Source organism: Mesoplodon mirus, assembly GCF_964341445.2.
Source record: "Mesoplodon mirus genome assembly, chromosome: 3".
NCBI lineage: Eukaryota > Metazoa > Chordata > Mammalia > Artiodactyla > Ziphiidae > Mesoplodon > Mesoplodon mirus.
This window is the reverse complement of record NC_138978.1, coordinates 120,801,393-120,824,025: the sequence shown is the minus strand read 5'-3', so window position 1 is coordinate 120,824,025 and position 22,633 is coordinate 120,801,393. Positions and strand designations below refer to the sequence as shown.

General features: G+C 55.9%; 1 protein-coding gene across 1 annotated transcript; it reads left to right on the top strand.

Annotated features, from left to right (window-relative positions):
• Positions 1-456: 456 nt before the first annotated feature.
• On the top strand, positions 457-16,770 carry INSRR (insulin receptor related receptor). Its single transcript, XM_082615237.1, has 22 exons — positions 457-935; positions 4,523-5,074; positions 6,648-6,951; positions 7,046-7,188; positions 7,384-7,528; positions 8,366-8,580; positions 8,866-8,992; positions 10,366-10,604; positions 10,817-10,984; positions 11,077-11,272; positions 11,461-11,502; positions 11,580-11,800; positions 12,042-12,178; positions 12,261-12,423; positions 12,670-12,775; positions 13,454-13,506; positions 13,690-13,919; positions 14,399-14,509; positions 14,641-14,800; positions 15,101-15,230; positions 15,363-15,497; positions 15,758-16,770. The coding sequence occupies exons 1-22, from the start codon at positions 851-853 to the stop codon at positions 15,999-16,001; spliced, it is 3,906 nt and encodes a 1,301-aa protein (XP_082471363.1). The 5' UTR covers positions 457-850; the 3' UTR covers positions 16,002-16,770.
• Positions 16,771-22,633: the final 5,863 nt, after the last annotated feature.

The window sequence follows — 22,633 nt, the reverse complement described above, 5'->3', positions numbered from 1 at the left end:
TGTCAAGGCAGCAGGTGGCCGAACTTAGAACCACCCCTCCCCGAGGAGCCCGGTCGCTCGCCGCCGCTCGGCCGGCAGTGCAGCCCCAATTGGGAGAAGTCCGCAGGGGCGAGGGAGGGGGGACCCACCTCAGCCGCAGCGGGGCTGGGGGGAGCTCTGTTCTTGGCCCACCATCCCCCTGTACTTTGGCCTTATTTCCCCAACAGACCTGTCCACCCCTGAGTTGTCAGGCTAAATATTTTGGCTTGGCAGGAGGGGCGGAGAGAACCGAGAGGTCCCAGCAAACCAATCCGTTCGGTCTGGGGCGGGGAGGCGGGAGCTGGGCGCGGCCCCTGCGTGCCACCCAGGGAGATACTGCGGCAGCGCGGCCAGCTGGCGCTGGGGAGCCGAGCGCGCCCAGAGGGACCCGGGGAGACTGTCCCCGGCGAGTCCCGCGCTCCCCGGGACCCCCGCTACTCTCCTCTGCCTGTTCCCCGGGCTTCTGCTCCGCCCTCGGGGTTGACCGGCCTCTTGCGCTGCCTTTTGCTCTGCACCCTGTGTGACTTTCTTTCCCTGGAAGCCTCTCTGAGTCTCTTCCCGTTGCTGTCTGCATCTCTGTCCTCATCTCTCTGTCTCGGTTGTCACGCTGAGTCTCCGGCTCCAGCGGCCTGTCACCGTCTGTGTCTCTGTGTCTCATCATTTTTTTCTGTCTCCTGCCATCTCTGTGGGGGATTCTTTGTCGCTCTGCCCCTTCCCTTCCCCTTCCCTCTGAAGCTTGCATCTCTGTGTCCCTTAGGGCCTGTCAGGTCCTTCTCCTCCCTGGAGCCATCTGGAGAAGAGCCAGGACTGGACACAAGGCAGGACTAAGACAATGGCAGTGCCCAGTCTGTGGCCATGGGTAGCCTGCCTGCTTGTGATCCTCCTCTCCTTGGGATTTAGCCTGGACACTCGCGAGGGTGAGTCCCCAGCACTGTCTCCTGGAGCCCCATCTCCCTTCCAGCAGACTGGGAGGCCAAACACTGAGCTTCCAGCCAGAACACATCTATTTACTTCCTTCGACATGAAGACTGGGGTTAGGTCTCAGAAGGACTTCCCACCAGGAAGAGCATTTAGTTTCCCAGAGGTGGGTGTTTTCCTCTCAGTTCCCTGGGAAATGAGAAGGACCCTGAAACAGGGATGAATAGATGTCCTCCATTCCTGCTTATGAAACAGTGATCCCAGTAAAGCCTGAATGAGGATCAAAATGAGGGGATTAGTCTTAGAGGTCTTTTCTAGAGCCACTGAATGGGAAAGGCGCCAGGATGGGAAGGGGAGCTGAAAACTAGGCACCATTAAGTAACTGAACCCATTGTGCAGACAGGAAACTGAAGCTCAGAGAATTGAGAGATCAAGCTAGACTGGGGTCCTGAGCTCCTGCCTCCAGGTTCTGTCCCATGTCCCCCACTTTGAGGGCCCATCCGCTGGGGTAGGGAGCTTCTTTTAATTAGTCCCGAGGCTAAACACTTCCCATGTGTAAGGTTTTGGGGGTTGGGACCATGTAGACGAAGTGGCCCTCATGAGGGTGCTGGGGGCTTGGCAGGGAGAGGAAAAAGTGCTGAGAGTGGAAGATTCCAAGGCAGGATGAAGAGATGTCCCTTTCCCCACACCCACCACTCCCTTCCAGACTGAGGAAACTCAGGAATCCAGTTCTCTGTGCCTGCCTGAAGGGTCCCGTGATGCCCTCAGACTGGGACTTCCAGGGGCAGAGCAGAGTCTCCCCTTCCTGCAGAGATAGAGGAGTGATGTAAATGGGTTGAGGCAGGGGGTCCCCTGAAGAGTGCTAGTCACAGAGGCACTGCCTGCAAGGCATAGCCCCACCCCCGCACCCCTCCCCTCCTCCACCCCTCCCCTCCTCCACTGCTGTGCCAGGACAGGGCATAACAAGTGCCAGCCAGGAGCACAGTTGTCAGGACAGGAGCACGGCCCTGGGGGCAGCGGGGCGAGGGAGGGCGGTGTTTGGTCAGGGGACCCAGATGTCCTGTTCCCAGTGCAACTCTGCACACCACCGTGTCCTGAGGGGAGGCAGGCAGGGGTTAACCTGTGAAGGTCGTAGATTTGTTTTTCCAAATGACTCCCATCAGGGGAGCCCTAGAGAGGCTGGGGCATGATGGGAAGTGGCATGTGGGCTCCTGAGAGAACCCCCCATCTGCCTGCAGAGCCTGATTGGCCTTTGCCTGGAGGGACTAGAAGTGTTTTCTCATTCTCCCTCTCTGTGTGTGTGCATGTGTACCTGCATGTGCTCAGACACACACACACACACATACACACACACACAGTTGCTGGGTAGAGCCAGGCACAGGGACCATTAATGACAACAGGGAGAAGGTGTGGAGTAAGCCCCAGGGAGCCAGCCTAGCCTGGCCACCCCCTTTTCACCATCAGGAGATGGGCCTGGGTATGTACGATGGCTGTCTTGTTGCTTGAGGGCTGGGTAGGAAGGGAGGGAGTGGAGGCTGGAGAGGTTAGCAGGACTTGAATGGCAAGCTGAAGGATTCAGACCTGAATCTTCCCGAGTGGGGACCATGGAAGGTATCCTTGGGAGAAGTGAGGGCAGGGACCAGGTATCCAGCCCATTACGAGAATGGTCCTATGTGCCTTGGGGAAAGAAAGAAAAGGGGGGCTGGGGCCCTGCGATCCAAAGAAGCCAGACACACCCAGGTCCCCCAGGGAGGAGTGGACTTGGGCTCCAGATGTCCATCGATTCAACCCACAATCCCTGAAGTGCCCAGTGGTTCCTGCCCTGAACTGGGCACCATGTGGGGATGTTGACTAACAAGGGTCCCACCCTCAGCAGCCTCCCTCCTTGGAGGGGGTGACAGACAGACAGAAAGCAATGTTGGGGCAATACCCCAGGTGTTCTGTGGGTGCTGGACTAAGTGCAGCTGAGCCTGAAGTGATTAACTCAGAGGGTCAGGGAAGGTGGGGGCTTGACCTGAGGCTTTCAGGACAAGAACTGAGGGTGTTGGCAGGCCAAGGAACTCTTCTGAGGCTGGAGGTATTAGCGGGGCCCAGTTTATCAACACCCTGGAATGTCAGGCTGAGTAAGTTAAACTTGAACTTTTGGCAATGGGAACCACGGAATGTCCCTTCAAGAGTAAACAGATGCAGGCACCAGGCATCTAGCTTTCTCAGGCCTGGGAGAGAAGTGGAGTGTCTGAAGCTCAGACTACTGCTGCCCAGTCACAGATTTCATTCCTTCATTCCTTCATCAAATATTTATTGAGCACCAATTTCGTGCCAGGCACTATACCAGGCACCAAGGATACACCAATGAATTACACAATGATCCCTGCCCTTCTGGAGCTTACAATAAACAAAATAAATAAGTAAATTGTATATTAGCCAGTGTTAAGCATTTGGAGAAAAATTAATTAGGAGGGGGAGTGGGACTTCCCTGGTGGCGCAGTGGTTAAGAGTCTGCCTGCCAATGCAGGGGACACGGGTTCGAGCCCTAGTCCGGGAGGATCCCACATGGCGTAGAGCAACTAAGCCCGTGCGCCACAACTACTGAGCCTGCGCTCTAGAGCCCGCGAGCCATAACTGTTGAGCCCATGTGACACAACTCCTGAAGTCCACGTGCCTAGAGCTCATGCTCCACAACAAGAGAAGCCATCACAATGAGAAGCCCATGCACCGCCAGAAGAGAAACCCCCACTCACCACAACTAGAGAAAGCCCGCGCAGCAGCAAAGACCCAACACAGCCATAAATAAAAAAATTTATTTATTAAAAAAAAAAAAGTAGGAAAGGGAGTAGGGAGTGTTACCATATTAAATAGGATGGTCAGAGAAGTCCTCATTGAGAAGGTGACATCTGAGCAAAGACTTAAAAGAGGTGAGGGAGCCATTGAGAAGGAAGAGTGTTCTAGCCAGAGGGAACAGAAAGTGCAAAGACCCCAAGGCAGAAGCTTGGCTAGATTGCTTGAGGAACAGCAACGTGGCCAGTGTGTCTGAAGAAGAGAGAGAAAGTGGGTGAAGTTTGAGAGTTGCAGGGGCCCTCTAGGCTGCGGTAAGGACTTTGGCTTTTCATCAGCGAGATGAAAGCCATTGGGGAGTTTTGAGCAGTGGAGGAAAGTGATCCAAATTGTGCGTTGTGTTTCCACTCTGGCTATAGAGTGGAGGGTAGAAGAAAGAGGGGACAGGGTGGAGGTGAGGAGACTATTTAGGAAGCTATTACTGTAAAGCCAGGAGAAGATGATGGTGAAAGCAGTTCAGGTGGCTCTGGATACATTTTAAAGGTAGAGCCCACAGAGTATAGGGGTTAGAGAAGGAAAGGAATCATAGAGGCTTTAGCTTTGGAGTCTGACTGCAAGAATGAAGTTGCAATCAATTGAGAAGGGGACGTGAGTTTGGGAGGGAAGTTCAGGAGCTCACTTTTGTCCATGTTGGCTCATCTGGTGGGGATCCTCCAAGCTGCCAATGAGGCCTCTGAGGCCCAGGGAGGAGGTCACGCAGGGGGTGCTTGGCCCAAACGGTACTGAGGGCTACCTGCACTTGTACCCACAGTGTGCCCCAGCCTGGACATCCGCTCAGAGGTGGCAGAGCTGCGTCGGCTGGAAAACTGCAGCGTGGTGGAGGGCCACCTGCAGATCCTGCTCATGTTCACAGCCACCGGCGAGGACTTCCGTGGTCTCAGCTTCCCACGCCTCACTCAGGTCACCGACTACCTGCTGCTCTTCCGTGTCTATGGCCTGGAAAGCCTGCGTGACCTCTTCCCCAACCTAGCAGTCATCCGCGGTGCCCGCCTCTTCCTGGGCTACGCGCTGGTCATCTTTGAGATGCCGCACCTGCGGGACGTGGGGCTGCCAGCGCTGGGGGCCGTGCTGAGTGGGGCCGTGCGCGTGGAGAAGAACCAGGAGCTCTGCCACCTCTCCACCATTGACTGGGGCCTGCTGCAGCCTTCACCTGGCGCCAACCACATTGTGGGCAACAAGCTGGGCGAGGAGTGTGCCAACGTGTGCCCTGGCGTGCTGGGCGCCACTGGCGAGCCCTGTGCCAGGACCACCTTCAGCGGGCACACCGACTACAGGTGCTGGACCTCCAGCCACTGCCAGAGAGGTGGGCACTGGCACGAACACGACTAGGGGGCACAGAGGGGGCAGGGTCAAATGGGGCTGGCTGGCCATAAGATGGTATGGGTAAGTACTTTGCCGACACTATTTATTTTAATCCTCACTCATCCTATGAGGGAGGTGCTGTTGCTATTCCAGTTTTGCAGATGAGGAAACTGAGGCTCAGAAAAGTTAAACAACTGATGTAGCATAAGGCAGTCAAGGGGTGGGCACAAGACAGCATCAGGTACTTATGGAGAGACAGTAAAAGATAGGTATAAGTTGGACATGGTGAGGAGGGGAAGGGTGGCATGAATGGATACAAGGCAGCTGCACAAGAAGCAGTATGGGGCCGTGGACAAGAGCAAAGCCGACTGGCCTGTGTTTGAATCTCAGCTCTAGTACTTACCAGCTATGTTGATTTAGCTTATCTGTGCCTCACTTTCCTAAAACGATCAGAGCATTGTGATGAAGAATGAGCTACTCTGTAAAACATTGGAGCAGTGCCTGGGCCATGTTAACAGTTCTATGCTTCTGATAAAAATGGCCACAGCACAGGCTGGCAGTATTGAAATGGGAAGGTTGGGAGCTGGGTGGAAGGAGAAAGGAGGAGGTGACAGATGAATGACAGGGCAGGTGAGGACAAATAACGTGAAGTGGGATCTTCTTTAGGAGGTGAGGTGCATGGAGGGGAAACAGAAGGAAAGAGTGGAGAAAAGGAGGAGTGGAATAAGGAGGGGATGGTGGGAGGAGGAAGTGAAAGTTATAGGGGAGGGAAAGGAGACCTTCAGAGACTGGGAGCAGATCTGGGGTCCCCAAGCTGGGGCTCTTTCCACGCAGCTCCTGGAGGTCAGCTCCCCTCACCCCAATGCCTCAGCGTGAGGGCAGAAGAGTAACCAGATCCCTGCTGTATCCACTGGGCCCCACCTCCCCAATATCTCCCTGTTGGCTGTAAACACAGCTGCTGCATGTCCTCTCTCTGTATAGTGTCAACACACCCTGGCTGACCCTTGCCACACGCATCGCTCCCACAGACATCCAGCTGCCGCTGTGCAGAGTAGCCAGGCCATTGGCACCCAGCCCCAAACCCATCCACATCTGCTTGGGGCCACCTCCCACCCAGGGCAGAGTGCTGAAGGAGGGAGGAAGTATGGGCAGGGGCATGGGTCAAATGACCAGGGATGGCCCCTCCTTCTACACACTCCCAGACCCACCTTGCCCTGGACCTCAATCCTCAGGAGAAGTTGACTTGTTCACCTTGGCCCCATGCCTGGCAATGATCTGGGCACTAGGCCTAGACAGGACAGCAGGCTGGGGAGCAGCAGCCCTGATAGACAAGGTCACTGCTTGGTCCTGAGTTCTGACACCCCTGACTAGGCACTGTGGGAGGTGAGGGGTCACAGAGAGGGGCCACGGTCCCTATCTTCAAGAGCCCTTGTCTGCGGAAAACAGAGTCGGCAACCAGTGTCATCTGAGCTGGAGGGGTTTGGGTGCAGACTAAGAGAGTTAGCCCAGGAGGAGGGGGTGGAGCCAGGACCAAGGAGGCGTGGGTGAGGTCTAATGCAGCCCTCTGCCCACAGTGTGCCCCTGTCCCCGTGGGCTGGCCTGCACAGTTAGGGGTGAGTGCTGCCACACTGAATGCCTGGGAGGCTGCAGCCGGCCAGAAGACCCCCATGCCTGTGTTGCCTGCCGCCACCTCTACTTCCAGGGTGCCTGCCACAGGGCGTGCCCTCCAGGCACCTACCAGCATGAGTCCTGGCGCTGCGTCACGGCCGAGCACTGTGCCAGCCTGCGCTCTGTGCCTGGACGCGCCTCCACCTTTGGCATCCACCAGGGTAGTTGCCTGGCCCAATGCCCTCCAGGCTTCACCCGTAATGACAGCAGGTGAGTGTCGGGTGGGCGGGGGGCACCCTTGGAGCAGTGAGGAGGCCCACACTGGTCCAGGGCTCATGCCACATCCTCTGCTTGCCCCTACTAGCATATTCTGCCACAAATGCGAGGGGCTATGCCCCAAAGAGTGCAAGGTGGGCACCAAGACCATCGACTCTGTCCAGGCAGCACAGGATCTGGTGGGCTGCACCCACGTGGAAGGGAGCCTCATCCTCAATCTTCGTCAAGGCTGTTAGTGCCTTCCTCAGGACCATACCTCTCCTCCTGGCCACACCCCTTACAATGATCCAGCTAAAGCACCACTTTCCACCATCCTGGGTCCCAGCCCTGAGGGCCCCCTTCCCTTGGCCCCCATTCAGCTCCCCCCTCCCAATGGAACCATCACTTTCCTTGCCCCTGCTCCAGCCCTGTCTTCCCCATTCCCAGATAACCTGGAGCTGGAGCTGCAGCACAGCCTGGGACTGGTAGAGACCATCACTGGCTTCCTCAAAATCAAGCACTCCTTTGCCCTCGTGTCCCTAGGCTTTTTCAAGAACCTCAAACTAATCCGGGGGGACACCATGGTGGATGGGTAAGGGGTCAGAAATAGTTCCCTCTATCTCATCTCCTCCCCAACACTCCCAAAACTGTGGTGAAGAGTATGGGAACCAGCTCTGCTACTTACTAGCTGTGTGACTCTGGGTAGGTTACTTAACTTCTCTGGTCCTCAACTTTCTCATCTGTGAAATGGGGTTAATGTAACTCTACTTATTTCTTAGGGCTGTTGTGAATATTACTTAAGTTGTTATGTATAAAGCACTTAAAACAGAGCCTGAAACAAAGTATATATTACTACATAAAATTATAGTTACATATAACTCTATATGTATTGGCTATAATTGTTACCATCTGATCCTCTTAGCTGCAGAGCAAGACGGCCTGGGTTTGAAACCCATTCCTACCTTTACCAGTCGAGGCCTACCCTTAATGTAGCCAGGATTTTTCAAAATAATGTTTTAAATTACTATCCAGCCAAGTGGTGGTGCCCCCGCTCCAGCTGGAGAGGCATAGTCCCAGGCTGAGTCCCACTCCTCCCTGTGTCCCCAAAGCCAGGACCGAGCCTGGCACATAGCAGGTGCTCAGTTAATGTGAGATGAGGGAAGGAGGGAGGCAGAAAAACAGTTGACCCCATTTCACTGATGAGGAAAACACAGAGTGTGGGTGACTTGCCGGACCTCACATTTCTGGTCAGTGGCACCGAGTGGGTGTGTACGAATGCCCCGTATGTACTGGTGTGGGTGGGCTGCTGTGTGCTGCTCCTTCCCTGTGCCCCCAGTGCAGCCCCTTCAGGAAGAACCCATAAGACACCCACTTCCTCACCCCTTGCCCCCACTGGCCGTGCAAAGCAAGGTTCCCTGGCCTCCCCCAGGAACTACACTCTGTACGTGCTGGACAACCAGAACCTGCAGCAGCTGGGCTCCTGGGTGGCTGCGGGGCTCACCATTCCCGTGGGCAAAATATACTTCGCCTTCAACCCACGCCTCTGCTTGGAACACATCTACCGCTTGGAGGAGGTGACTGGCACGAAGGGACGGCAAAACAAGGCAGAGATCAACCCCCGCACCAACGGAGACCGATCTGCCTGTGAGGCCCAATACCCCAACCCCTGGCACCCTGGCAGTGAGAGATGTGACCCCAAGGAACACCCAAACGCGCGCACATGCTGACTTTCACACACACTGAAATACACCAGACATGCTCCCGGGTGGAAGGGGACGCTTGAAGGGGACAATGTGATAATTTCTCTTCAGAGGCCACGTTGGGGGTGGGATGCTGCGGCGTCAGGGTGGGGGTTGGGAGTAGGCGGCTCAAGCAGGTGCTCGCAACACGGTCGGTCAAGAGCAAGTGTTCGCCCTTCACCCCGAACAGGCCAGACACGCACCCTGCGCTTCGTGTCCAACGTGACGGAGGCCGACCGTATCTTGCTGCGCTGGGAGCGCTTCGAGCCGCTGGAGGCTCGCGACCTACTCAGCTTCATCGTGTACTACAAAGAGTCGTGAGTGGCGGGGGCGGGGCCAGAGTGGGCCGGGGTCAGAGCCCGACCACGTCAATTTGTTCACGACTGAAGGCAGTTGAGGGCAGAGCCCCGGGGGGCTGTGGAGAGCCAGCAAGCCAGGACCCCAGAGTCGCACTCCCTCGTAGGGCCCACGTCTGGCTCTCTCCTCTCACCTTCTTCATCCCTTCGTGCCTCAGTTTCACCTTAACCAGTGATGAGGAGAGGACAATCAGGATTTCTGAAAGCCCAGGAGAGGCGCCCTGCTGGGAAGGCCCGGATAATTAAACTTCAATTCACTATGCTAATGTTTTGTACCGACCACATGCTCCTGCCCCAGCAGCGGTTTGGGAAGTACCCACAAATTTGGTCAGTTTTATGCATATCTTTGCCAGCATTTCATTAAAGCCTGAGGAAGGGAGGGAGCAGGGACAACCAAGGACCAGCTGCTCTTTTCTTTGGAGAGAATGTACTGACCATAGCAGGATGGATAGTGGTTAGACCACAGGAAGAACTTCTCCAAAAGCATGGCTAGGGATCACAAACAGAACTCTTTAGAGGAGAGAGATGGATTTGGGAAGGCAGCTGGGAGGGCAGGAGTGAGGAGTACTAGCCCTCTGTGGTAGATTGAAGATGGGAGCCACCTGGTTTGGAATCATTTCCTGTGAATTAAAATGGAGAGATCTTAGTTGCCCACTAGCACGGGGCCTGGCCTGGGAGGAAGGGAGAAAAACTAATGGTGGGAGGCCTGCTCACAGGGCCAAGGCTCTCCTAGGCCTCAGTGGAAGATGAAGGACTCTAGCACGAGGAGCCGGAGAGTTTGTTAAATACAGATTCCTGGGCCCCGCTCCCATAGATTCTGATTCCATTAGTCCTGGGCAGGGCCCATAAATCTGCATTTCTAACAAGCATCAGCATTCAGGTAATGCTGAATCTTCTGGGCCATGGACCACACGTTAAGGAATGCTAACATGGACTGCAGTGTAAAGCCCCAGCCTCCCACCCCTACCCACTGGCTGTACAGCTCACGTTCTGCAGGACTATACACCACTGCCTTTGGACTCAAAGGGCAGAGAATCTTGAGGTCTTTCAGGAAACTCCCCTAGCATCTGCCTTGCAGTGTGGCTATGGCTGTGCTCCCTTAGAGATATACTGGGGATCCTGGCTCAATTCCAGCTCTGAGCAGACCCACTCAGTGAATGTGTCATGCCCACAAGGCACCTGCCCCAAAGGGCAGACCCACACCTGCTTCTGAATGCCCTCATACTGGAAGAAGCATGACAATGACAGTCTTGGAGTGATTCAGAGAGGAGGGGGATGCTAGAAACTGGGGTTGGGGCTGAGCTGCCCCTCATCTCTAGCAATGGGGTGTTCAGCCCATTCCAGAATGCCACAGAGCATGTAGGTCCAGATGCCTGTGGGGCCCAGAGCTGGAACCTACTGGACGTGGAACTGCCCCTAAGCCGCACCCAGGAGCCAGGTGTGACCCTAGCCCCACTCAAGCCCTGGACACAGTATGCAGTGTTTGTGCGGGCCATCACGCTGACCACTGCAGAGGACAGCCCCCACCAAGGAGCCCAAAGCCCCATCATCTACCTTCGAACCTTACCTGCAGGTAGACTGAAGCCTTTGACGGGGGTTGGGAACTAAATGCCTGGGTCCTAGTGAGAATGGGGGAACCCAAGCACCAGAAATAGAGAAGCTGGGTCACTGAACACCGGGCCTATAGAGGCTGGAGCCTGGACCTCAGAGAGAGGGACCCATAACCAGACAGTATTTGAAAGGGGGATCTGCAGCCCCTCAGTTGTACCCTACTCACACCCCCAGCACCCACAGTGCCCCAGGACGTCATCTCCACGTCCAATTCCTCCTCCCACCTGCTGGTGCGCTGGAAGCCACCGACCCAGCGCAACGGAAACATCACCTACTACCTGGTGCTGTGGCAACGCCTGGCAGAGGACAGCGACCTCTACCTCAATGACTACTGCCACCGCGGTGCGCAGGGAGGAGGCGCGGACCGGAGGGGGTGGGGTGTCGGGCCGCGGGCGCTGCCAGTCTAACTCCTTCCTTCGCCGCCGCCGCACCAGGCTTGCGGCTGCCCACCAGCAACAACGACCCCCGCTTCGACCGCGAAGACGGGGAGCTCGAGGCCGACCGGGAGCCTGGCTGCTGCCCTTGCCAGCACCCACCTCCTGGGCAGGTCCTGCCACCGCTGGAGGCACAGGAGGCCTCCTTCCAGAAGAAGTTTGAAAACTTTCTACACAACGCCATCACCATCCCCAAGTGCGTCTCGGCAGGAGAGAGCCGGGAGGCCAGGGTGCTGATGAGCAGGGTCTGCGGGGAGGTGGGGGGGGGCGGGGCCTGGGTTTTGGGTGGGGTTGGGAGGCGGTCCGCCGTTGCAGAGGGCACTGGGGCGCCTTCCAGGCGGGCCTGACAGGGCCCACCCACCCCCGATCCCCCGATCTCCCCAGATCCCCTTGGAAGGTGACGTCCATCAATAAGAGCCCTCAAAGGTGAGCGGGAGCGGAGCAGGGGCCGAGAGGCGTGGCTCCCGGGACCAGGGCCTGGCTCTGACTTGAGCCCTCCCTAGGGACTCAGGGAGGCACCGCCGGGCAGCCGGGGCCCTCCGGCTTGGGGGGAACAGCTCGGATTTCGAGATCCAGGAGGACAAAGTGCCCCGGGAGCGAGCGGTGCTGAGGGGCCTGCGCCACTTCACAGAGTACCGGATCGACATCCATGCCTGCAACCACGCGGCGCACACTGTGGGCTGCAGCGCTGCCACCTTCGTCTTTGCGCGTACCATGCCCCACAGTAGGTGACACCCCCCCCCAGCTCTACCCCGCCCGCACACCGACCCCAAGGACCCCATCCACTTAGTGCTCCAACTAGCCAGTTTGACCTCCCGCCAACCTCAGGGCCGCAGTTTGCTCAACCTTCCCAGTCCCCATAATCCCAGCGTTTCCTCAAACCTCCCAGTTTAGCGCCCTTGGGTTTGAACATGAAGGTGAGAGGAAATACTTGTGGCCGGGCTGCCTGATGCCCTCTCCCGCAGGAGAGGCTGACGGCATCCCGGGGAAGGTGGCCTGGGAGGCAGCCAGCAAGAGCAGTGTTCTCCTACGCTGGCTTGAGCCACCAGACCCCAACGGACTCATTCTCAAGTACGAAATCAAGTACCGCCGCTTGGGAGAGGTAGGTACCCCAGGAGACAGCCTAACCTAGCCCGTTTGTGCCTCCATCCTCTTCCCAGCCAGCTATTCTGTGTTGCCCTCAGGAGGCCACAGTGCTGTGTGTGTCCCGCCTGCGATATGCCAAGTTTGGGGGCGTCCACCTGGCCCTGCTGCCTCCTGGAAACTACTCTGCCAGAGTTCGGGCAACCTCACTGGCTGGCAATGGCTCCTGGACAGACGGTGTCGCTTTCTACATCCCTGGCCCAGGTACGCAGAGCCGCTGTCCCAGACCTGTACTCCCAAACAGCCCCACCTGGGTCCCCAGCCACATCTCCCATTGTGGAAACCACAGGCCCCTCCACCCCATCCCTCCCCCATCCTCACCTCCCATTGTGGAAAGAAAAGTGTCCTCTACCCTCTGACTTCTCCACCTTTTTAAATTATTGTTGTTTTTTTCTTTTTTTCTGACTTCTCCATCTTTGACCCAACCCTCTGCTGCCTTCTGGCCACCAGAGGAGGAAGACTCCGGGGGGCTGCACGTCCTTCTCACTGTCACCCCCGTGGGGCTCATGCTGTTCATCATTCTTGCTGCCCTCGGTTTCTTCTACAGCAAGAAGAGGTGATGACAAGTCCCATTCGTTCCCAACCCCCCTCTTCCCTGAGCCCTCGTCATAAGGTCAGTGCAATCAGAGGCAGCAGAAAGGAATTCCTTAGAAGCAGTAACTCTTCCCCTGGGGGCGGCATGGAGGAAAGAGACATACCTTTCAGTTTGGGGGACCAACTTGTCCACGTTTGCCTGGGACTTTCCTGATATTGGTAGTGAAAGTCCCAAATCCTGGGAAACCCCTCCGTCTGGGCATACGGGGTCTGTTGGTCCCCATACTCTTAGCCTGAGAACTAATGAAACTGGTCCTATCATAGCAGGGGGAGAAGCAGGAGACCTCAGGATGTGTCCTGGGATCCTGAGATTCTTGAAGTCAGATCCCTCTAGGGCTGGATATGAGAGGGAACTAAGGGCAGGACTTTGATTAGCTGGGTTCTGAGGACTAGCTGAACAGACAGCAGCTTCTCTACTTCTGTCCTCCCTTTTCCCAGCCTGTCAGATCCCAGATCCCAGGACTAGGACCAAGACTAGCTTGGAAAGTGCTTGGTGTTCCTCAGGGGTCACCCTGATCAGAGCTAGGGGTATGATCAGTAACTTCCTTCCTCCTTGTAATGTCCCTCTTCCTTGTCCTCTGACATTGCTTCTTCCTTCCCGAGGACCCTTCCAGCCTGACCCTCTCACCTCCCATTGCAGAAACAGCACGCTGTATACCTCTGTGAATCCGGAGTACTTCAGTGCCTCTCATAGTAGGTCTGGGGGTGGCTGGACGGGTGGTGTGGGAAAGGGAGACAGGAGGGGAGAAGAGGCAGACTTCCAGACCATCTTGGAGAAGGCAGCCTTGGGACCCGAGCACTTCAGAAGAGAAGAGAAGTGGGTGGAGGTGTGGCAGAGAGCAGTATCCTTGCCTTGTGACTCCCACTTCCTCTCAGTGTACATCCCTGATGAGTGGGAGGTGCCTCGGGAGCAGATCTCCATAATCCGGGAACTGGGCCAGGGCTCTTTTGGGATGGTATACGAGGGGCTGGCACAAGGACTTGAGGTTGGAGAGGAGCTCACGCCCGTGGCCCTGAAGACCGTGAATGAGCTGGCCAGCCCACGAGAACGCATTGAGTTCCTCAAGGAAGCCTCTGTCATGAAGGCATTCAAGTGTCACCATGTGGTAAGGGAGGCTCAAGGGCATTGTCAGGGTCAAAATTAGGGTGAAGTTCATGTGGTAAGAGGGAAAAGATCAGAGATGATTTCAGGGCACCATCAAGTTCAGGGCTGGGCCTGTGGTTAGGATCCTAATTGGGGTAAAGCTCATGGCTGGGGTTAGAGTCGAAACAGGGTCATCATAGGGCCAAGGTAGGATCGTGGCTAGGGCTGAAGTCAGTCATGGTGGAAGTCAATACTGAATGTTCACATCATTATCAGGATCATGGTCAGAGTTGATTCAAGCATGAAGACTGGGATGATAGTCAGATCGACGAAGATCATGGGTTAGCGTCAGGGTCATTGCTAGGTCAAGATTAGGGTTATGGTCATGGTTGGGGTTAGGTGGGTTGGTGTCTGGGTCAGTTGTGACAACAGAACAAGGTTTTGTCCAGAAAGATCAAGGGGGCTGGGTAGACCTGCAACCAGGCTCTTTGTCCATCCCAGGTACGTCTCCTGGGTGTGGTGTCTCAGGGCCAGCCAACTCTGGTCATCATGGAGTTAATGACCCGAGGGGACCTCAAGAGCCATCTTCGATCTTTGCGGCCTGAGGCAGAGGTAGGGACCAGGAAGATCCTGGGTGAGGGGCTGGGGAGTTAGAGAGGACTTGGGCACAGTTGTAGGGGTAATCATCGGGCAGGAGTCCAGCCTCAAGTTCCTACTTCACTATCCCCCTCTCTTGGCTCTAGAACAACCCTGGGCTCCCTCGGCCAGCACTGGGAGATATGATCCAGATGGCTGGTGAGATCGCGGATGGCATGGCCTACCTCGCTGCCAACAAGTTTGTGCACCGAGACCTGGCGGCCCGAAACTGCATGGTGTCCCAGGACTTCACCGTCAAGATCGGGGGTACAGAGGGGGCCAGGCGGGTGAGGGCAGCCTGGGTAGAGTGACTCCCCCTAAGCGAGGCTTGAGGAGACCCAGGCCTGTCCCACAGCTCTATCCCTGATAGCCCCCCGACCCTGGATCTCAGTCTCCTCGTCCAAGGGCAGTGGGATTTGGATGGGATGATCTCTGAGGTCCTTTGAGCCCTCACATTCCAGGATTCTTGGAGACTGTGGAGGTGGAGAGGGTTGGGAGAGGTACTCCTGGGGCAGGAGCTGGTGAATGGCTCTGCTGCCCCACACCCCGTCTACCCTCACTTTCCAGACTTCGGGATGACTCGAGATGTGTATGAGACAGACTATTACCGCAAGGGCGGGAAGGGGCTGCTGCCTGTGCGCTGGATGGCCCCTGAGTCCCTCAAAGATGGAATCTTCACCACCCACTCGGATGTCTGGTGGGGCCTGGCTGGAGCAGAGGGTTCAGGGGGTGTGGAGGCAGGGCCTTGGGAGAGGCCTGGGTGCACTCCTTAGGGTGCGCTGAGCTGCATTAAGGGTGCTGGGCTCAGGCCCTCCTCTGCGTCCTCCAGGTCCTTTGGCGTGGTGCTCTGGGAGATTGTGACCCTGGCTGAACAACCCTACCAGGGCCTATCCAATGAGCAGGTGCTCAAGTTCGTCATGGATGGCGGGGTCCTAGAGGAGCTGGAGAGCTGTCCCGTTCAGCTGTGAGTCACCCCAGTCTGCCCTGCCTATACCTGTCCCACCCCCGTGAGTCTGGCCCACCTCCTCTGATGCCTTTACTTGCACTGATTCCCAGCTCTGAGCCCTCCAACTCAAAATCCCCAGTACAACCCCCATTTACTCCCCTGTGACCCTCGCAGACATAATCCCCCATGACACCCCCTACAATCACACTGATTGACCCTCTCAGTGCAGGAGGCAGGATGTGTGCACCCCTCTGACACTGCCCCCCAACCTCCACCAGGCAGGAGCTGATGCACCGCTGCTGGCAGCAGAACCCGCGCCTGCGCCCAACTTTTACCCACATCCTGGACAGCATACAGGAAGAGCTGCGGCCCTCCTTCCGCCTCCTTTCCTTCTATTACAGCCCAGAGTGCCGGGGGGCCCGGGCTTCCCTGCTGCCCACAGATGCAGAGCCCGACTCCCCGCCAACCCCTCAAGGGGCTTCCTCAGACTTCAGCCCCCAAAATGGGGGTCCAGTGCACTGAGGGGCACCCCATTCCCTGGCTGGTTGGCCTCCCATGGGCAGAGAGGAAGGGACCTGACCTTTGCAGCCATGAGATGCTGAGACAGGGCAGGGGGTGGCCGAGGGGGGCACGGAGAGCAGGAGCAGGACAGATCGGGGGTGACGGGGAGGGCAGAGCAGAGCCATGGCAGGACAGATTTTCTCAGGAATCTGATCCTCCATGAAAAAGTAATGAAGGCCACAACAGAAGTAGAGGTTAGACCGTGGACAACACATCCTGCCCTCTGAGTGAGAGAGCCTAGTCAGACTAGGAAGAGAGGCCTGCCCGCCCCAGAGGCAGGGTCTGGGGAACCCCACCCTCGGCTTCAGAGCTCCTGTGGGCATCTGGGGCCATGAGCACCTTTGAAACCAGATGAGCAGCCAGAATCGGGCCTGGAACCCTCTCTGTGTGTGTTTGGGAGGCTGGGTTTGGGCATCCATGTGACTGCTCCTCTCACCTCCTCCCCTCTGCCCCATTCCGCAGGGGTTGTGGGGAGAACCCAGGGACCCGGGCGAGTGGGTTCCCAGCCTGGCCTGGAGGCCTGCCCTCACCCCCCTTCCTCTCGTTTGCCATATCCAAAGACCCCAAGCTTGGTGCTCCCCCTTCCTCTTCTCCAAGGCGTTCCCTTGGTGCAGATTCACCCCTTCTCCCAGTCCTTTCCACCTCAATCCCCCTCCTACCCTTGGATTATTAAGGCTTTAATAGCCTTGCTTCCTCCCTGCCCTCACTTCTGCCCCCCACCCCTGCCTCTCATGGGAAGACTGGAGAAGGCACAATAAAGGCCGAGGTCTGTTTATACCCTGGTCCTGGGCAGCCCATTATCTCTCCATCTATATGGTGTTAACACTGGATGAACTTCCTCCCTCCCTCCTTGGGGACTTGAGGTGGTGACCCTGAGGCAGTGATATAGGATAAATACACTGCTGTCAAACACCACCTCCATGAGGACTGAGCAGCCAGGGTTGCCATGGCAGTGAAGCAGGACCATCCTGCTATTATCTGCGGCTCAGGTGGCCAGAAGTGGTTGAGCCCGGAAGGGGAACCTTCGTATCTGGCCCCCAGCCTCACCAACCCGTCCCCCACACCTCACCCCTCCCTATTTCCACTGGGCAGACATTTCCTGGGGTATCACAAGACAGACTTGAAGTGGGCAGAACTTGGGGTGGGGGAGGGGTACTGATGACATCACCAGTCCGTGCTGGATGCCCCCCAGGCAAGGCAGGGGACACACATCAGAGCAGAGTCTGTGTGTCTGGCTCCCTACTGTTATTCCATCCCAGGAGCAGAGATGCCCCGGAGGCAGGTTAAAGGAGCACATGGGAGTCTGTTTCCAGGCTCTTATGCCAGTGCCGTCAGGGCATTCGAAGGGGAGGAGCTGCAGATGAACGACTTAAAACCTTGGTGAAGGGGGTAGTAGCAGAAGGGGCTGGGCCTGGCTCAAGGCTTTTTCACATCCTGTATCAGCATTTCCTGCATCCAGGTTCTCAGGGCCAGAGCTCCCATGCCACACACAGAGGTCCTGCGGAGGTTTATACTTCTAAGTGTGCTTGCTCACTCCAGCACCTGTCCTGAAAACCACAGCTCCTTAAGGCATGAGCGGAGTGTGCATGAGTCTGTGCGAGGCCGTCTTTATGATAACCACAACTCAGATACTATCCTGTTAGGGTCCACGTGTCCCACCGCACGCACCCCTGCCCTTCCCTGTCCCTGCCTGTCATTGCTGGCTAAGGCAACAGTGACCCCTAATGGTTGCTGGCGGAACCACAGCTTGGGGAAAAAAGAGTAGGGAAGGTTGTTCTCTGCTCCCTGAGTGGCTGGTCTCAGGCCACCAGCGAGTACAAGGGAGGAGAGACTCCACACATAAGCCCTGGATCTGAGACCCACACACTCGCACAGCAGACAGGCACACCTGCACTTGTACAAGCCCAGAGGGCAGCACTGGGGTCAAGCCCTCTCCCCACCACCCATGTCCCCTAACCTCCACAGGATGGGACATTGTGTGCTCAGGAAGCGCTGGGCATGTGGATGTGGAAGGGCTTAAAGAAGGGATTGGGAGTTGAAGAAAAGAGGACTTCAGAAAAACACTGCCTGTGCTTCACCTCCAAAGATGAGCAGGTGGTGGCTGCCCCAAAAGAACGTTTTGGAGAAAGATGTAGGGATGCTGGAAGACAAACTCTACTGCCATCTATGTCCTAGAAAAGAAGAGGATGTACATTATAAATCAACTATACTCCAATAAAATTAAAGAAAAAAAAGTAGATGTAATAAGGTAGCAAGAAAGATGGTGGTTAGACTTCAGAAGGGACTTCCCAACTATACAGGGAAGCTTTGTGGAGGGAAGAAGTGTCCTCTCTCAGAGACAGCTAAATACAGACAATAGGTTGGCCCGGGGAAGGAGAGTGATGGACACCTACCACAGAGGCAGAAAGATGAAGGCAGTGACTAAAATAGAGAGTCCAGAAACAATTTTCTTGATTTCCTCCTCCCCCCCACCACCCCGATTCAGACAGAAGTCCAGAAAAAATAACCTGCAGCTGGCTTGGAAGGGTAGGAGATGGTGTGGAGACAGGTTAGCATAAAAGAATTACATGTTTAACATCTACCCCCTTGGAACTGTTCTTGTGCCCTCTTGTCAAGTCCCCCGCCTGGGCAAAGGGATGCTGGAGGCTCTAGGTCTCATGTCCCACCCCCTCCCAGCTCAGGAGCAACTGGTGCATCTTTGTGAGGAAGAGATTGGACTCCTCCATAGTGAGAGGCCCAAAGGCCTGGGGCAGGAGGGTTCGAGGTCAAGTGGTCCGGGGTCAGGTGAGCTGTGCCACTGGACCAGGCCTTGGTTGAGGCAGGACAAATAGGGGTGTTCACAGTTCCTCTTCCTCTAGGCTCTGGGTAGAGAACAGAAGGCTGCAGCCAGGGTGGTTCCTGGCTATCGTCACGTAGGAGGAAGAGCCAGGTACGAAGACAGGAGAGGTCAGCATGCTGCTCCTGTGTCAGCCCCACAGCCTCATACTCCCTCCGAGTCCCAGGGAGCTTGGATGGCAGGGCACCAGGTCTTAGATGCCCAGCCAGGGGGCAAACCTGCAGTAGAAACTTGGACCTTCCCCTTGGCCTAGTGTCAACAACGCTGTGGAAGCCCCTCCCCTGGTCCAGGAGTTGTTTGTCTTCTTCTCCAACCTTAGCTGAGGTGAAGAACAAGGGAGATGTTAGTCACAGCCATTACCCCACAGCGAGGGTCTTCCTCCTTCCAGCATGAAGCTTCAATGCCCAACTCCTCAGGCCAGCAATGCCCACCTCCAGGGGCACAAAGGAGAGTTTGGGGGTCCTCTCATCCCTGTGAGGCCGATGGGCAGTGTGCTGGCACCTCCTACCCACTCCTGATCTTTGCCCAGGAGTCAGAGGGCCTGAACACCTGGGGCTTCTTCTGGCTGCCTTCCATGAGCAGGAGCCCCTCTGGGTCACTCATCTAAAGGCACTACTAGTGAGTGGACACTATCTGTCCCTGGAGAGAGTGAGGGAAGTGAAGCTGAATGTGCCAGCTCAGGAATCCAGGCTGGTGGGGTTGGGATGGAGCCAGAAGGGAGGGCATTTTGTGAGCCCCTGGGCACATGATCAGGAGCTTGAGATCAAGTGCTCAGGTACCCGTGATGCCTGGCTGAAGGAAGGGTCTCAAAAGGGCCACACAGCTAAGAGTTTTGATGTCCTCGCTGTGGAAAGGAGGCCTAAGGGCCATGGGGCAGGCGTTCAGGGTGGGTGTGGTGAGGGGTGGAGTGCCTCCTGGGCCCGAATATCTGGATCGCCCAAACTCAGGGGCACTTGCTCTTCTCCAGAGCCAGGAGAGGTAGCCCCCTGCCCAGGATGGTAGCTGGCTGAGTAGATACTCCAGCCCAGCTTCCTCATCAGGTCCCTGGGAAGGCAGGACATCTGAAGAGTTTGGCATCTTGGACTGAGCAGGCCAGGAGCTCCTCTTCCCATCTTCACTTCCACCACAGAGGGGAGAGAGGAGAGATGGGGCCGCCGGTCAGGGTCGGGGTGGGCAGAGGGAGGCACTCCCAGGATAAAGATGTCAACTGAAATCCTAGGACAAAGAAGGAGGGGCACAAGACATTCCCTCCTGTCTCTCTCCCCGCCCCCAGTGGCTGCAGCTCTCAAGCACCAGGGACATTGTCAGATGTCAGGCCGAGGGAGGACAGGAAAGGATGGGGATGCTGGGGAGGTAGTGAGGCGGGAGAAACAGGCAGAGGAAGGGGGTGTGAGAGAGGAGACCCAGAGAGGCAGGGAGACAGGAGTTCAGAACCCCTCTTCACACATGCACTGGAGGCTCTGAGGACACCCCAGCCTGCCCCTTGGCTCTCTGTGGGTCTGGCCCCCACCCACCCCCACTCATGAGCAACAACAGGGAAACTTTGTGCTTGGTTGTATCTGGAGATGAAGAGGGGTCACATCCTGAGGGAGCAGAGGGTCACGCAGGTTCCCACCCTCTCAGGTTGTGTCAAGCTGGTCCTCAAGCAGAATTGGACCGGAGAGGGAAAGTGGGCAGAGGTGCAGGGGGAGAGAGGGGAAGGATGGCTAGGGTGGCAGTGGGGACCACATTCTGAGACTATGCAGAAGGATTCTTAAGCAAATGAGACAGAGGCTCCTTCCTCTCTAGGAGGCAGAGAAAGGCGAGCATGTGGACCAAAGGACAGAGGTTGACAGCTGGGTCAGGCAGGAAGAAGCAGAGATGGAGGAGAGGGGTCTAGCCAGCATGCATCTCTCCAAATGGCAATTGGAGTAGAAACTGACTGCTGCTGAAGCAGGAAGAATGGAGGTGGAGCTATAGAAAGACTTCCGGGGAACAGGGTCGGGGGGCAGGGGGCAAAGGAGGTAGGGGTGGCCTCTTTTGGCAGCAGAATTACCTAAAGGAGAGACCTCCATGAGAGAAGGCCAAGGGCTGAAATAAGATAATGGACACCAAGTGCTTTGTAAGCTGTAGAGTACTGTACAAATTATAGTTGTTGTTATCTAATTGTGACATCATTTAAAAAGATGCTGCAGAAGTACATTTAGTGCCATGGAAAGATGGCCATGATGAACTGCAGAGTGAAAAGAGCAGGTTGCAAATAATATAAATGCCATTTTTTGCATTTACATGTACAAACCCAGAGAAGTATCTGAAAGTGTAAATATACATCTGGGAGATGGGGTTGTGGATGATTCATATCTTCTTTTTGCTTATCTGTCTTTTCTCTTTATGTTTTTAAAGAACATACATTATTTATGTTGTGAAAAACAAGCAGTTTGCTTTGAAAGGAATGAGACTTCCTCCCAGTTGGTCGAAGTCCTGGGCTCAGGAAGGGTGAGGTCAGAGTCGGCCGGGGCCCTGGCTCTGCCCTCTGTCCGCCTGGTTGGTTACCTTGGGGTCTGACAAATACATATTCTCCATGAACACTTTTTTCCTCTATGCTCTAGGCTGGGCCAAAGTCGGTTTGCGTGAATTTAGAATTGGCAGCATGTTTTTGTAACCCCACGATGTTTCCGGCTGGAAAGATATAAAACAGGGGGGAGGTAGAGAAAAGCAGACAGAGATCCCCAGCAACTCTGAGCCCACCCACAGGGAGGCCCACAGTCCTCTGCTTGCAGAGTCCTTGGGACCACCTTCCCCAACCAGCCCTGCAGGATCAGCCTCCACCTATAGTGGCTTCCAGGGCCTGTGGCAACCTAGGTTCCCACCCCCGCTCATTCCTCAGCCTTACCCACGTACCACGCCAACACCCAAACGTGGCTTCCTTTTTTATCCCTTCCCCCACCCTCTGCCTCCCAATCTGAGTATGGACCATCACACCCTTGGAGGCCTCCCGCCACATTCTTCACCTTGTCTTTTTCCCAGCCTGAAAACACCCTCCTCCCTCCTATGAGCCCCTCCCCCAGAGCTACTTAGAATAGTATCTAATATCGATAATTCCTTATGCTGGCAAAGCGCTTTCTGTTTCCAAAGTGTATGGAAAATCCACTTAGAGAGGATGGCATCAGTGATCTGAGAGGCCAAATGACTTGCCTAAGATCACATAACCAGTTCCTGGAGGTCCAGCCCCTTCTACCAGCCCTCAAGGGCTGAGAGTAAACTGATTTGTCCTCTCTGTCCTTCAGTCCCTTCTTTATCTCTAAATTGCATCTTCCCTGGCATGTAAGCCTTCCACTTCTAGCTGCAACTTGCCTTTCCAGCATCATGATCTGCCCCACCCCAAAACAAACCTCATGTTCTAATCAGTCTAGACTCTTCCCTATCCACCAGCTTGCACCATGCTGCCCATCACCTGACCTGTGCTCTACTGGGAATTGCCTCCACATCTGCCCCACCCCCTGCCTCATCTTTGGTCTCTGGGGCTCCCTCTGAGGCCGTTTCTGAACTCTGCACCATCCACAGGGCACTGAGTACCTGCTGCCTTATATAGCCATGATGTTAGTGTCAGGACGCCCCTTAGGAAAATAGAAACCACGCTAGGTATTTCCACAGAGAGTATTGAATATAAGGGGTTGGCTTTACTGGTGTGGGAGGGCTGAAAAGCAAAGAGGGAACACTAAGTAACACAGAGAAAACCAGCAAGAGGAAGCTCCCACCCCTAGGTTGGGAAAACAAG

Excerpts from the sequence above, each read along its gene's own strand:
- INSRR (XM_082615237.1), top strand. The coding sequence starts at position 851 with ATGGCAGTGCCCAGTCTGTGGCCATGGGTAGCCTGCCTGCTTGTGATC. Across the intron at positions 8,993-10,365 it reads ATCGTGTACTACAAAGAGTC|CCCATTCCAGAATGCCACAG; the intron begins GTGAGTGGCGGG and ends TGGGGTGTTCAG. Across the intron at positions 14,510-14,640 it reads CTTTGCGGCCTGAGGCAGAG|AACAACCCTGGGCTCCCTCG; the intron begins GTAGGGACCAGG and ends TCTTGGCTCTAG.